The sequence below is a fragment of the Hyla sarda genome, chromosome 3 (assembly GCF_029499605.1).
Source record: "Hyla sarda isolate aHylSar1 chromosome 3, aHylSar1.hap1, whole genome shotgun sequence".
Lineage (NCBI taxonomy): Eukaryota > Metazoa > Chordata > Amphibia > Anura > Hylidae > Hyla > Hyla sarda.
Window position 1 is genome coordinate 93,645,540 of NC_079191.1, and position 14,374 is coordinate 93,659,913.

General features: G+C 46.8%; 1 protein-coding gene across 6 annotated transcripts in view; it reads right to left on the minus strand.

Annotated features, from left to right (window-relative positions):
- GIGYF2 (GRB10 interacting GYF protein 2) overlaps nucleotides 1-14,374 on the minus strand; it is a 208,667-nt gene that overhangs the window by 15,361 nt on the left and 178,932 nt on the right. For all 6 annotated transcript variants that reach the window (XM_056564616.1, XM_056564619.1, XM_056564617.1 and 3 more), the window contains 3 exons: nucleotides 14,101-14,331; nucleotides 13,076-13,278; nucleotides 12,756-12,910 (listed from right to left, as the gene is read on the minus strand). In XM_056564616.1, the coding sequence (XP_056420591.1) occupies nucleotides 12,756-12,910; nucleotides 13,076-13,278; nucleotides 14,101-14,331 (589 nt within the window). The remainder of the gene's footprint in view (nucleotides 1-12,755; nucleotides 12,911-13,075; nucleotides 13,279-14,100; nucleotides 14,332-14,374) is intronic.

Here is a 14,374-nt window from a genome sequence, read left to right on the forward strand (position 1 = left end):
TCCGGTCATCCAGATTACACCAGTTAAGCTAATTTTGCCTCCCACGTGCTTGCGGTGGGCCCCTGGGACAGGGGTTTTGGGTCTGCGGCTGTTCAGGTCATCGATCTCATGCACCAGGCCTCTCTAGAGCCAGTTTCCATCAGTTTTTTTCCCCAGTGGTTATCTGGTCTCCACCTCTGTGCCCATCTTCTGCTCAGACGTATGCTGCTCTCCCTGGCATTTTTCCGCCATGTTCTCTTGAATAGGTTGACTCTGGATGGGGTTCTCTTGTTGTGCCCTTTTTTTCCATTTTTTTTTTCCAGCCGGGCTAGCCCTCTGTCTGGTTCGGTGTTCCTTGGAGTTGTTTTCCTACCTCCTTTCGGGATGGTCTCGACCCATCTGGCTTTCTTGTCAACCTTTTTCTCGTCTCTATCTGGGATTCTTTTCTAGGGTCCTTCAGACGTATTTCTTTGTTGGCTTCTCCTACTGCTTTGTGACAAAACTGATAACCTCACTTCCAGTGGGCGGGTATAACCTGCCAGGGAGGAGCTGACTTTTTCTCCTAGTGGCAAGGGCATATACCCATCAGTATCGGTGTCCCCCCACAAAGGCTACGAGATAGAGATTTTACAGTGAGTACAAAAAATCTCCTTATTTTCAATGTACATTGATAAAAAAAAAAAAAAAAAAAAAAATCAATATCTATCTATCTATGAAATAAGTAAATCCAGCAGCACACAAATATAGTGAAAAACGGTATGTAGATTTATTCACCCAAAGTCATGCGACCTTTCGGCCGTCCAATTACAGCCTCTCTCAAGCAGGCTGTAATTGGACGGCCGAAACGTCGCATGACTTTGGGTGAATAAACCTACATACCGTTTTTCACTATATTGGTGTGCTGCTGGATTTACTTATTTCTTGGATATCTATCCTATGACTCCCGACCAGAGTCTATACCGGCTTGCACCTGGCACCTGAGCAACCTTTAAGTTGTGCTGCTTCTTCCTCTGTACCCTGTATCTATCTATATATCTATTTGGGATGCACCAAAATTTCAACCAGCCGAAAATTATTGACCGAAAATATCCCTTTCGGCATTTTCGGCTGAGTGAATTTTGCGCCGATTATTTTGGTGGGCGTGGCTTAATCCTCTCCCCGGCCCATGACATACTGATTCTTGTAGCAGGGAGCCAAAGCTTATAGCCAGCAAAGCTCATAGCGGCATCTAAAGGAACATGTAAATGCTCCCTGGTGGTCCAGTGGGGTGGATCAGCCCCCCACAGCGTGATTGCGGGGGGACAATCCACTATGGAGGTAGCCGGAGGGCTTACCTCTGCACCCCTGGGATCCATGGCTCTTCATTTGATTGAGCCTGGCTTAGCAGGCTCAACCAAAGGATCGCAGAGCACACAGATCAATGGAGTTCTATGGAACCCCATTGATCTGTGTGAGGATTCTAATGACTCCTCCTAAAAGTTTTTTTTTTTATCAACTGGTGCCAGAAATTAAACAGATTTCTAAATTACTTCTATTTAAAAAGCTTTACCCTTTCTATGTATGCTACAGAGGAAATTTTTTTTTTTTCTTTCTTTTTTTGTCTTGTCCACAGTGCTCTCTGCTGACACCTGTATCAGGAACTGTCCAGAGCAGGAGAAAATCCCAATTGCAAACCTATGTTGCGCTGAACAGTTCCGGACATGGACAGTGGTGTCATCAACAGAGAGCACATAAAATTTTAAATCACCCTCCTTTCTATAAAAAAAAATATAAAAATAAACATATTAGGTATCCCAACGTGCTTAATTGTCCCAACTATTAAATTTTTTTTTTCTGATCCTGCCGTGTGAACCTATACACACACACACACATATATATATATATATATATATATATATATATATATATATATATATAGGGAAGGAGAGAGGGAGAGAGAGGGGGAAGAGGGGAGGGAGAGAGGGGGAAGAGGGGAGGGAGAGAGAGGGGGAAGAGGGGAGGGAGAGAGAGGGAACTATAGTATATTTTTGGGTGGAAAAATGCTGTACCTGCAGCAATTGCCAGAATGTCTCTGTGTGGAGACCAAATACAGGAAGTGAGGACAGGGCAAGCAGGCCTCTGCAGGCTCCTGGCTTATCAATCACCCTGTTGTGTGAGCCAGAGCGTGATGTATATTACAAATATACCTATATTTTATACATTATATAAAAAGTTTTAGCCAATGACAGATATAATAATAATAAAAGATATACAATGTGTAAGTATTATAAAAGTAAACAACCTGGTGATACCTATATACTAGTCTGCTTTCACACTATAAAGTTCACCCGTTAATAAACGGCCGCTGTAATGTATTGTTAATGGACGTTTAATAACGGATTAATTAACGGATGCTAACGGCTGAATAATGTCTGTCCAAATAACTGGCATATTCATCCGTTAAGACCCATTATAACATCCATCATGTACAGATGTTTTAACGCCTCTGCCTACAGACTCCCACAGCAAGGACTACTACTATTCCTCCCATCTCATGGAACATAGTAGTTTAACGGCTGCGGGAGTCTGCAGACAGCTGGGGAGGTTACATTAGTGTTTGTACTACTAGCCCCATCATGGAACAGAGTCTGTTCCATGATAGGGGTTGGAGTACAGGGGCTGAGGGATTGATCGCACCGGGTCTCGCTACTGATCCAATCAGAAGTTATTAAGCAGGGGAGCGGGCGGCATGCTCCACAGCCCTGCGATGTACACAATGTATTTTTTACTTTCATTTTTAAATTCCCCGCCGGGATCTCTGAATGACCGGTACTGAGGAGCCATTCAGGGATCCCTGCAGGGATTTTAAAATGGACAATGTGAGGGGACATATGTACAGGGTGGGCCATTTATATGGATACACCTTAATAAAATAGGAATGGTTGGTGAAATTAACTTCCTGTTTGTGGCACATTAGTATATGTGAGAAGGGAAACTTTTCAAGATGGGTGGTGACCATGGTGGCCATTTTGAAGTCGGCCATTTTTAATCCAACTTTTGTTTTTTCAATAGGAAGAGGGTCATGTGACATCAAATTTATTGGGAATTTCACAAGAAAAACAATGATGTGCTCGGTTTTAACATAACTTTATTCTTTCATGAGTTATTTACAAATTTCTCTTTGTTTACAGCCATTGACATGTCGTCGAGGTTAACACGTGAGGAGCGGATAGAAATTGTGTCGATGTCTGGTGAACGCAGTAACCGGGTCATTGCAGCAGATTTCAATGCAAGACGCCCTACGAGACCACCCATCTCCCAGACAACAATTAGCAAACTGCTTGCTAAGTTTTGTGAAACTGGTTCAGTGTTGGACTTGCCAAAATGTGGAAATCGGTCACTAAGGAAGAAACATCAGTGGCTGTCCTAGCTTCATTCAGCAAGAGTCCACAGCGTAGCACTCGCCGCATGTCACTGGAGAGTGGCATTAGTCAAACATCCCTTCAGCGGATATTAGCTACTCGCAAATGGCACCCTTACAAACTCCAGCTACTGCAGCATCTCAACGAGGATGACCCAGATCGGCGCACTGAATTTGCAGAATGGGTAAAACAAAAATTGGAACAGGACCCTCAGTTTACGCAGAAGATTTTGTTCAGTGACGAGGCAAACTTTTATGTGAATGGTGAAGTTAACAAACAAAACCACCGCTATTGGTCTGACACTAACCCACATTGGAAAGATCTCTCCAAGACTGTTGGAACACAAAAATTGATGGTATGGTGTGGTATATGGGGTACAAAGATAGTGGGGCCATTCTTCATCAATGGAAACCTCAAGGCCATTGGATATGCAAAATTGCTACATGATGATGTGTTTCCCTCTTTATGCACTGAAGCTGGCACGTTCCCTGAGTTTTTCCAGCAAGATGGTGCACGACCACATTATGGGTGTCAGGTCCGAGCATTCCTAGATGAACAGTTTCCTGGAAAGTGGATTGGTTGTCGGGGGCCAGTTGAATGGCCCCCAAGGTCTCCCGATCTGACCCCTTTAGACTTTAATCTTTGGGGTCATCTGAAGGCAATTGTCTATGCTGTGAAGATATGAGATGTGCAGCACCTGAAACTACGGATACTGGAAGCCTGTGCTAGCATTTCTGCTGCGGTGCTATCAGTGTGTGAAGAGTGGGAGAAGAGGGTTGCATTGACAATCCAACACAATGGGCAGCACATTGAACACATTTTATAGGTGGTCAGAAACTTGTAAATAACTCATGAAAGAATAAAGTTACGTTAAAACCAATCTCATCATTGTTTTTCTTGTGAAATTCCCAATAAGTTTGATGTGTCACATGACCCTCTTCCTATTGAAAAAACAAAAGTTGGATTCAAAATGGCCGCCATGGTCACCACCCATCTTGAAAAGTTTCCCCCTCACATATACTAATGTGCCACAAACAGGAAGGTAATATCACCAACCATTCCCATTTTATTAAGGTGTATCCATATAAATGGCCCACCCTGTACATTAATACGTACTTAATAAAAATATGACCCCTGCCAGCGCATTAATAAAAAAATGACCCCCGCCAGCGCATTTATATGTATATATCTATACCCCCCCCCCCCCCCCCGCCAGTGCATAATGTGACCCCGCCGCCACATTTTTCTTAATTTTCCATTGCAGCGCTATATGTGAATGGTATATCAGAACGCATCCAGCAGCCGCCTGCCAGATGATCCTGATAGATATACTATTCATTCATAGCGCCGGTGGCTGCATTTGTATATAGATGTGCTGGGGGGCAGACATATAGCGTTATCTGCCCCCCCACAGCCCTTCTATATACCTTAGGTGGCGGCTGCTGGATGCGTTCTGATAGATATACCATTCCCATATAGCGCTGCAATGGAAAATTAAGACAAATGCGCCGTTGGGGTCACATTATGCGCTGTTGGGGGTATAGATATTAGGGATCGACCGATTATCGGTTTGGCCGATATTATCGGCCGATATTCACGATTTTGGACTTTATCGGTATCAGCAATTACCTTGCCGATAATCCGATAATGCATCGCCCCCCGCCGCACCCCTCACCACCGCCACATTGCCTCCCCCATTCCTGGTTTTATAATTACCTGTTCCAGGTCAGTGCTATTTCTGGCTCCTGCGCCGTCCTGTGTTACGCTGTGCGCTGCGCAGCGCAATGACAAGTGACGTCCTCAACCAACGCGACGTTACCGTCAATGCGCACAGTGACAGCTCAGGAGGATGGCGCCGAAGCCAGAGCGGACCACGGGAACAGGTAATTATAAAACCGGGAATGGGAGAGGCAATGGGGCAGCGGTCTCTGGCCTGTGTGGTGCGGTGATGGGGGGTGCGGTGCGGTGGTGGGGGGGGTTTGGGGGGTGATAGGACTCAGGACAGGAAGGGGGAGAGAAGCAGTCGGCGACAGCGGTCTCTGGCACCGCAAAAGCCCTGCAGTTCATTGATTTAAAGCGCCCGCTTTAAATCAATGATCTTCAGCGGTGTCGCCGGCGGGGGGGGAAGGTTTGGATAAATAGCCGTTAACTTATACCGATATTCCGGTATAAGTTATCGGCTCTAACCTCCACAGAGTATCGGTATCGGCCCTAAAAATAACGATATTGGTCGATCCCTAATAGATACATATAAATGCGCTGGCGGGGGTCATATTTTTATTAATGCGCCTGCGGGAGGCATATTATAAATGCACTGGGGGGCTAGATATATAGCGAGCTCTATGCCCCCCCCCCCCCGCAGCACTATATATCTTGACCCCCCCACCACCACCACCACCACCACCACCACCACCACACTTAATATACATATGTCCCCTCACATTGTCCATTTTAAAAACCCCACGGGAGCCCTGAATTGCTCCTCAGGGAGCAATCCCGGCGGGGAATTTAAAAATGAAAGTAAAAAAATACATAATAGGGTTGCGGACCATGCCGCCTGCTCCCCTGCTTAATAACTTCTGATCGGATCGGGTGTCAGAAGTGAGACCCGGTGCGATCAATCTCTCAGCCCCTGTACCACAACCCCCATCATGGAACAGAGTCTGTTCCATGATGGCGGTAGTAGAACAAACACTAATGTAACCTCCCCAGCCACCAGCAGACTCCCGCAGTGGGGAATTACTACTCCCACCATGGAAACAAGTCTGTTCCATGATGGGAGTCGTAGTAGTCCCTCAGCACTGCAGGAGTCTGCTGATGTCAACTCTTCTGAGCATGCTCAGAAGTAATAACGGATATTTTAAAACAGGGTGCAAACGGATGACATAAAGGCTCATCTGTTTGCCATAGACTTCAATGTTAAAAATAACGTCCGTTACTTTACCCGTTTCTTGTGACGGGCAAAAAATTTGTGCATGTCCCGTTATTTCTCCCGTCACAACTAACGTCCATATATACTGCTTAACCCTCTCACTGCTAAGGACTGAAATGCTTGCAATCTGTTACTTCCAGTTGGTATGCACTGGCAGGAACTTTTCTTCTTGCCAACACACGCCTTATCAAATGTTTTTTCTGATTGTGATCTTTGGGGAGAGATCATCTTTTTCACTAAAGGAATGACAAGATGAGAAGCTGAAGCCCTTCTACTGTCATATGCACATGGCAGATGCAGTCTTTAAGTAATTTACAGATTTGTAAATTACTTCTAGTAAAAAATCTTAATCCTTCCAGTACTTATCAGATGCTGCTTACTACAGAGGAAATTCTTCTCTTTTTGGATTTCTTTTCTGTCTGACCACAGTGCTCTCTGCTGTCCATTTTCTATGGAGATTTTTTCCTTCTCTGGACAGTTCCTGACACGGACAGAGGTGTCAGCAGAGAGCACTGTGGACAGACAGAAAAGAAATCCAAAGAGAAAAGAATTTCCTCTGCAGTATTCAGCAGCTAATAAGTACTGGAAGGTTTTGTCTTCCCGTAAAATCCTTTTCTCGGAGGATCCATTGGGGGACACAGACCTTGGGTGTATGCTGTTGTTGCTAGGAGACTTGACACTAAGGAAACAAAAAAAGTTGGCTCCTCCCAGAAGGATATACCCGCCTACAGAGCCTGAGGTAATCAGTTTAGTCCCAAAGCCGTAGAAGAGGACCGAGAGGCAGAAACTAAGACCAGTCCGAGGCAACCAGAACAAAAAATTAACTGAACACACCCTCGTACCGGTAACCAAAAACCGGAACACCAAAGAAAGGGCGGGAACTGTGTCCCCCAATGGATCCTCCGAGAAAAGGATTTTACGGTAAGACAAAAATCCCTTTTTCTCTATCGGCTCCATTGGGGGACACAGACCTTGGGACGTACCAAAGCCGTCCCTAGGGTGGGTACAGAAAACAATCAAGGGGCAGGTTGGCCACCGCCGCCTGCAACACCTTACGGCCCATACTAGCATCAGCGGATGCAAAGGTATGAACCTGGTAGAATTTAGTAAAAGTGTGCAAGGACGAGCAGGTAGCCGCCTTACAGACTGAGAGGCTGAAGCCCTGTTATGGAGAGCCCAGGAAGCTCTGACAGAACGCGTGGAGTGAGCTGAAACCCTGAAAGGAGGGGGCTTTCCCCTGCAACGGTAAGCTTCTGAAATGGAAGACCTGATCCGCCGCGAAATGGCCGCCTTCAAAGCAGGTAGACCCTTACGGAGACCATCCGTAAGAACAAAAAATTAGACACATTGACGAAAAGAAGACGTAACAGAGAGGTAGGTACGCACCGCCCGTACCACATCAAGTTTAAGAGGTAAACGCTCCTCGGAATGAGATGGAGCGGGACAAAAGGACGGGAGGACGATATCCTCATTAAGGTGGAAGGCAGAAACCACCTTAGATAAAAAAAAAGAAGGAACCGGACGAAAAACAACTTTGTCCTGATGGACAATCAGAAAGGGACAGCGGCAAGAAAGAGCAGCCAACTCCGAACCCGTCTGATGGGAGGTAATTCCCATAAGGAAGGCCACCTTCCAGGAAATAAAACGAAGGAAAACCTCCCTGAGGGGTTCAAAGGGCGTGCCCTGTGGGGCGCCAAGGACCACATTGGAAAGGGCCGAAACTTGCCCCCGTAAAGAGCTGAGAGCTAATTGCTGATCCAGCCCTGACTGCAAAAATGCAAGGAGTCTGGGAAGGGAGAACCAACTGGAGAAAAAAATAATAATAATTTGAGATTCACACCAACGAAAATAAGACCGCCAGGTACTGTGGTATATCTTTGCGGAAGAGGGCTTGCGCAATGGTGCGAATCACCTGTGTTGAGAAGCCACGGGCCCTTAGTACCGCGGTCTCCACCGCCACACCGTCAAATGCAGTGACGGTAAATTGAGGTGGCACAGGGAACCCTGAGAGAGAAGGTCTGGACGAAGCAGAAGGCGCAGTAGAACGTCATTCAGGAGCCGGATGACGTCAGCGTATCACGCCCTCCGCGGCCAATCCGGAGCCACGAAAATGGCGGGAATGCCCTCCACTTTGAGCTTCCTCAGGACCCTGGGAAGGAGGGGAAGAGGTGGGAACAGATAAGGTAGGACGAACCCCGACCAAGGAATCACCAGCGCGTCTGCTGCCAGAGCACGGGGGTCCCGCGACTTCGACACAAAGAGGGGACCGTCTGGTTGTGGCGGAATGCATAGAGGTCCACATCTGGAGTTCCCCAGAGGTCGCAGTGAATTGCCGAGATGGCCGGAACCATAAGTTCCACCCAGAGAAGAATCCTGGAAACCTCGGCCATCGCCTCCAAGCTGCGAGTGCCACCCTGGCGATTGATGTACGCCACCGCAGCTGTCCCACTGGACCCCGAACTGGGCGGCCCTGGAGAAGGATCTCCCAATGTAACAGGCAAAGGTAGATTGCCCTCAGTTCCAAGATGTTGATCGGGAAGAGTGTCTCTCTGGGAGACCAAAGGCCCTGGACTGTCCAGGCTGGCAGCCGTCGTGACCACCAGCCAATGGAGGGGCAGGAAGGAGCGCCCCTGAAGAAGTAGGGGGGAGCGGAGTCACCACAGAAGGGAGCGGCGAGATGTCCAAGGAAGTACAATCTTGTGATCAAGGAACAAGGGAGACTTGTCCCACCGGGATAGAATTGTGAGTTGAAGGGGTCGAAAATGAAACTGAGCGAAGGGAACGGCCTGCATGGCCGCCACCATCCAACCCAGGAATTTCATGCAAAAGCGAAAGGACACAGGGGAGGGGTTCCTGAGAATACGAACCCCCGACAGAAGGGTCACCGTTTGTCCGGCGGAGGTGCACCCGGGCGGACTGGGTGTCGAACTGAAGTCCCAGAAAAACCAAGGACTGAGTGGGTGATAGGACGGACTTGTCCTGATTGACTAACCAACCGAAGCAAGACAGAGCCTGAAGAGTGAGGGTGAGACTCTAGATTCTGGTCTCTGGACGGAGCCTTGATCAGAAGGTCGTCCAAGTAAGGAAAGTTGGTGAATGCCCTTGGAGCTGTGACCAGGCCCGAAGGGGAGAGTCACAAACTGAAAATGACCCTCCGGAACAGCAAAGCGGAGGAGCCGCTGGTGTCCCGGAAAAAACGGAACATGGAGGTAGGCGTCCCTTATGTCCATTGAGGAAAGAAACTCCCCCTGATCCATGGTCGCCACAACCGAACGGAGAGACTCAAAGCGGAAGTGACGCAGGAGGAGATGCCGGTTGAGGAGCTTTAAATCTAAGATGGGGCGTACTTAGCCCTCTTTTTTGGTAACTACAAAGAGGTCCGAATAAAAACCTCGAAAGCGTTCCTTGGGAGGAACCGGGACAATGACCCCCTGAAAGAGGAGGGACTGAAGCACACCCCGAAAGGCCTTTGCCAGAGAGGGAGACCGTGGGGCTCAGGAAAGGAAAAGAACGATTCATTGGAAGAGAGGCAAACTCGATCCGGTAACCGTTGGATACCACATCTCTGACCCAGGAGTCCTGCACAAGCGTGGTACAGACATCCCGGAAGAGCAACAGACTACTCTCCACCCGAGAAAAATCCGCGGGTGGGGGCGTCCCTTCAGGCAGAGGTGGGTTTGCGGGTGCCCGCCTTGGCCGCAAAGCGGCCCGAACGGTTATCTGATTTCCAGGATGGGCGAGACTTGAAGGGAGCCAGAGGAATGACCCCTATTACGCCTGTGAGAGCGTTTAACAAAGGGTGAGGGAGAGCGAGTCTCTCTTGAGGAACGGTGTAAGGAGGACCCTTTCAAGGCAGTCACCACGGAACGGGAGACCTGCGCCAAGTCAGAGAGACAGAGAGAGGGAAGACACCCATATTGGAGGGGCAGCAGAGCCCACTGGGTCTGGGGGAACATCCTGAGTAAGAATACCCGGGGGGTCAGGAGGTGCAGTGGTGCAGGGGGAACAAGTGGGTTCAACAGACCCAGGCATTTTAGAGTTGCAGCCCTTGCTAGAATAGTAGGTGACCAGGGCTTAGAGGGAGGAACAGTTCTGGGCTCGGACATGAGTAAAATAAAACTCATCAGCGTCCGTGTCCCCCACCAGGCAGCTGCTGTGAGAGAGAGAAGCAGAGGCAGCAGGACCAATGAGAAGAGAAGGGGCGGGTTAGACTGGGGCGCCTCCGATTGGTCCAGAAACTCCCCTGCCTGTTCCCATTGGCTGTAGTGATTTTGCGCCTCTGCACTCACAGGGCACAAACCCCGCCGAGAGAGGAACGATGTCGGCGTGGAAATGGCGCCCGCTCTCAATCCCCGTCACATATGCGAGTGCAGGGGGAAGGGAGCGGGCAAAAGCGCCCCTGGCAGCTTACTCCCGAGAAACTGAAAGTAAACTGTGCCCCGAACGCATCGGCACACGATGCGGCCGGAGCACAGGAAATAGGCAGAGTGAGACGGCAGCCGTGGCTGCTGAAGAATATAAAGAACTGCCAACGTTAAAACACTGGCGTCCAGAGAGGAGCTAACAGTCCTACACCACTGACCACCAGCCCCCCAGTTCCCCAATAAAGTAATAAGAAGCCCCTGCCTAGATAGTAAGAGAGGGAGAAGAGCTGAGCCACCTCAGAAATGCACACATTAGCTGATAATAAAGAGGAGTGGGACTAAAACAGGGGGTCTCCAGAGGTTGCAAGTCCCCAACCTGTAAGAAAAGGAGGGGGGGAAAGGGGGGATACTCACCTTAGTCAGAAGAACTTACCTAATGAAGTCTTCTGATGAAGTCTTCAGTCGGCTTTTAATCACCTGCATCATGACGGGCTGTAAAAAGCGAGACGAGCAGGGAAAAGTGGGGGACCCGGACCCATGAGGTACAACTCCAGGCGCTGACCGTTGGCGAGAGGGGGCTGACAGTACATTCACGATGTCTGTGCCCCTCAATCGCAAATGGGGAAACAGTGAACGCTATGTTCCTGAGTCCCCACCTGAAAACAGGAAAATAAAAGGTAATAAGAAACTAAAAGTCCCTAATCTAGAAAAATAAAAAAGTTAGACCAGGTCTGGGGAGAACTCCAGACCAGTGTCCATCTCCTGCAGACACTAAGCTTAAACTGATTACCTCAGGCTCTGTAGGCGGGTATATCCTGCTGGGAGGAGCAGACTTTTTTTTGTTTCCTTAGTGTCAAGTCTCCTAGCAACAACAGCATACACCCAAGGTCTGTGTCCCCCAATGGAGCCGATAGAGAAAAAAAGTTTTCCACCAGAGTACCCCTTTAAGGGTAGGGTCACACATAAAGGAACTGCAGCGTATTTTACGTTGCGGATTAGCCCATTACCCGACCCATAAGTGTGCCTCCTGCTGTTCCTGTCTGTTTGTAGCGGCAATCCGCTGCTACAAGCAAGCACACATGGACAAGCAAGTCGTCATGTGCTTGCGCAGTGTACTCACAGTGCGGCCAAAAGTGGCCGCACTTTCGGCCTAGCTCAGGGAGCGGCTGTGATGAATGTGAGTACAATGCGCATGCGCACGACAACTCACAGGTCCATATGTGTTTGCAGACAGGAACAGCAGGAGGAACACTATAGGCTCATCAGCGGATCCACAGCCTTAAATGGGCACTCTCATTAAAACTAATTTTTGCTATTGCACTTATGGTAAATGAAAAATATTTCTAATATCCTTTGTTTAAAAAAAATGAAGTTTTCTATGTTTTATTTGTGCTTAAAAAAGCTCAAGAGCACATTTTCCCCCATCTCATACACAGACTTTGGACCAAAGTCCGAACACAGGAAGTGCCGCCTGGAGTGCTGAGGGGGGGGGGGGGGGGGGGGGGGTGTCCAGCCAACAGCATATGGCAGTTGTGTGTGAGAGGAGCTATGATTGGATGAGGCTGGACAGCCAAAAGCCCCCCCCCCTTCGGCACTCCAGGCGGCACTTCCTGTGTTCGGGCTTTGGTCCAAAGTCTGTGTATGAGATGGGGGAAAATGTGCTCTTGAGCTTTTTTTAAGCACAGATAAAACATAGAAAACTTCATTTTTTTTAAACAAAGGATATTAGAAATATTTTTCATTTATCATAAGGAGTGCAATAGCAAAAATTTGTTTTAATGAGAGTGACCCTTTAAATACACTACGGATCAGTTACGTGTGACCTTACCCTAAATTTGTTTTTAAAACCGAGGCCAACTAGGAAAGCAAAAAGTCCTATATAATTTCACTTTTATTAGATATACAATAAAAGTTCAAGATCAACCAAATTTGCCTATATCCAGTGGCAAGTATCAAAATAAGTAACATTTTATAGTTTTCTTTGTAAGCTCCTACTACAGTATTCTAGTTAATAATGTAATCACAACCTAAAAGGAAATCATTTTTTTAAAATAATTTGTATAAACAATCTTTACTTACCATCCAGGCTATGAGCTGTGTTGAGTGCATGCAGTGTCTGCTCACACCATTGGGTGAAGCTGTCGGCACACTTTGTTGCTCCTTGAAAAAGCCTAACAAGCTTCTCTTCTTGCTCAACCTTTTTATTTTGCTTACTATTCATCACCGATGATTTGCTGGAAAAAGTAAGAGAAATGGTCATGTGACTTCTATCATAATTACAGTCTACATCTACATGTGTCTGATTAGCTGCATATAAAAATAAAAACAAACAATATAAGCCCCAACTGAGTGCAGCAAGTTATTTAGTTGTAAGGGCAACATCAGAGGTAAACAGTTACCTAGCATTGCTCTTGTTCTTATTGACAGCATTTCGTGGAGCGACCACTTTCACAGCATCATCCCAGAATCCACTAGAGGTCTTGTTTTCTTGGCTACTCCAGATGCTGCTTATAGAGTCAGATGACCACTGAGGGCTCAGATTGTTGTTCAGGTTGCCCCACACAGAGTTTCCAGAGCTGCTGACACTATTGCTTGTGTTTGGCTTAAGTAAATAAATAAATGAATGAATGAGTGAGGGAGTGAATGAATTAAATAAAACAAAGAAAGCTTTTCTTTTTTTTTTTTTCACACTCGAATTCAACATATACACTGTCTGTGCAGTCCAGTGGAAGAAAAAAAATTACATATGTGAACAGAGTCAAAGATCTATGTAATTTCTTTACCAAAGCTGTCCTACTGAATGCATCTTATTGATGAATTAGCAAGTTTCTAAAAATCTCTTATTCTTAAATGTTAATGCTAGTAATTGTTTTCAATAACTTTCAACTTTAGACCAGTGAGTCTACAAAAAACTGTTGTGGTGAAAACCAAGATTAACACGATATGTAGCCTAGGAAGAAATAGAAAATTCCTTTCCCCCACACACACTACTGTGCTGGTCACAGAAGTATTTAGAGAAGATATAGTAGGGAACATGCTGCAGGCAACTTTCATATGAAAACCATATTAGCACAATTGGTTATGTTTACACATAGATATTCTGTTATCTGTGTACATTGCATGTCAGTTGTTTTCAATAGGAATGCGCTTCTCATTTCACAAGTTCACATGTATATTTATGTTCATACCGTGTACTGCAGAGCATATTTATTTTCGAAATGAGTATTGTAACCTAATCCAATTGTATACCTAGGCAATGTGCATTAAAGATGCAGAAAAACAATTAACACCAGACTAACCAAAAGAAAAGGTTTCCAACTTTTAAGATTACACTGTAGAAAGTCAAGGCTAGCCCCGCAATGTCTGCAGTGTATTTTTCTCCCCTGTGTGAACATACCTATTAGGCTATTAATGTGGTACTTACGATTGGAGCAGGAGCAGGTGCAGGTGGCACTGTGATATTTGCAGGCCTACCACGGCCAGCCTGTTGCTGCACTTTTTGCATTTGCCTGGCCTCTTCCTGTTGTATCTCAAGTAGAGATTGCGTGTTGACTGTTGGTTTGGCTACACTGCCCCAACCAGGAATCTTTTGCTGTTGCTGCTGCTGTTGTTGCTGCTGGAGCATAGACTTCAACTCTTGCTGCTGTCGTCTTTGCTGTATTATATAAAAGCATAAAGAACAAAACCAAAAAAAACAA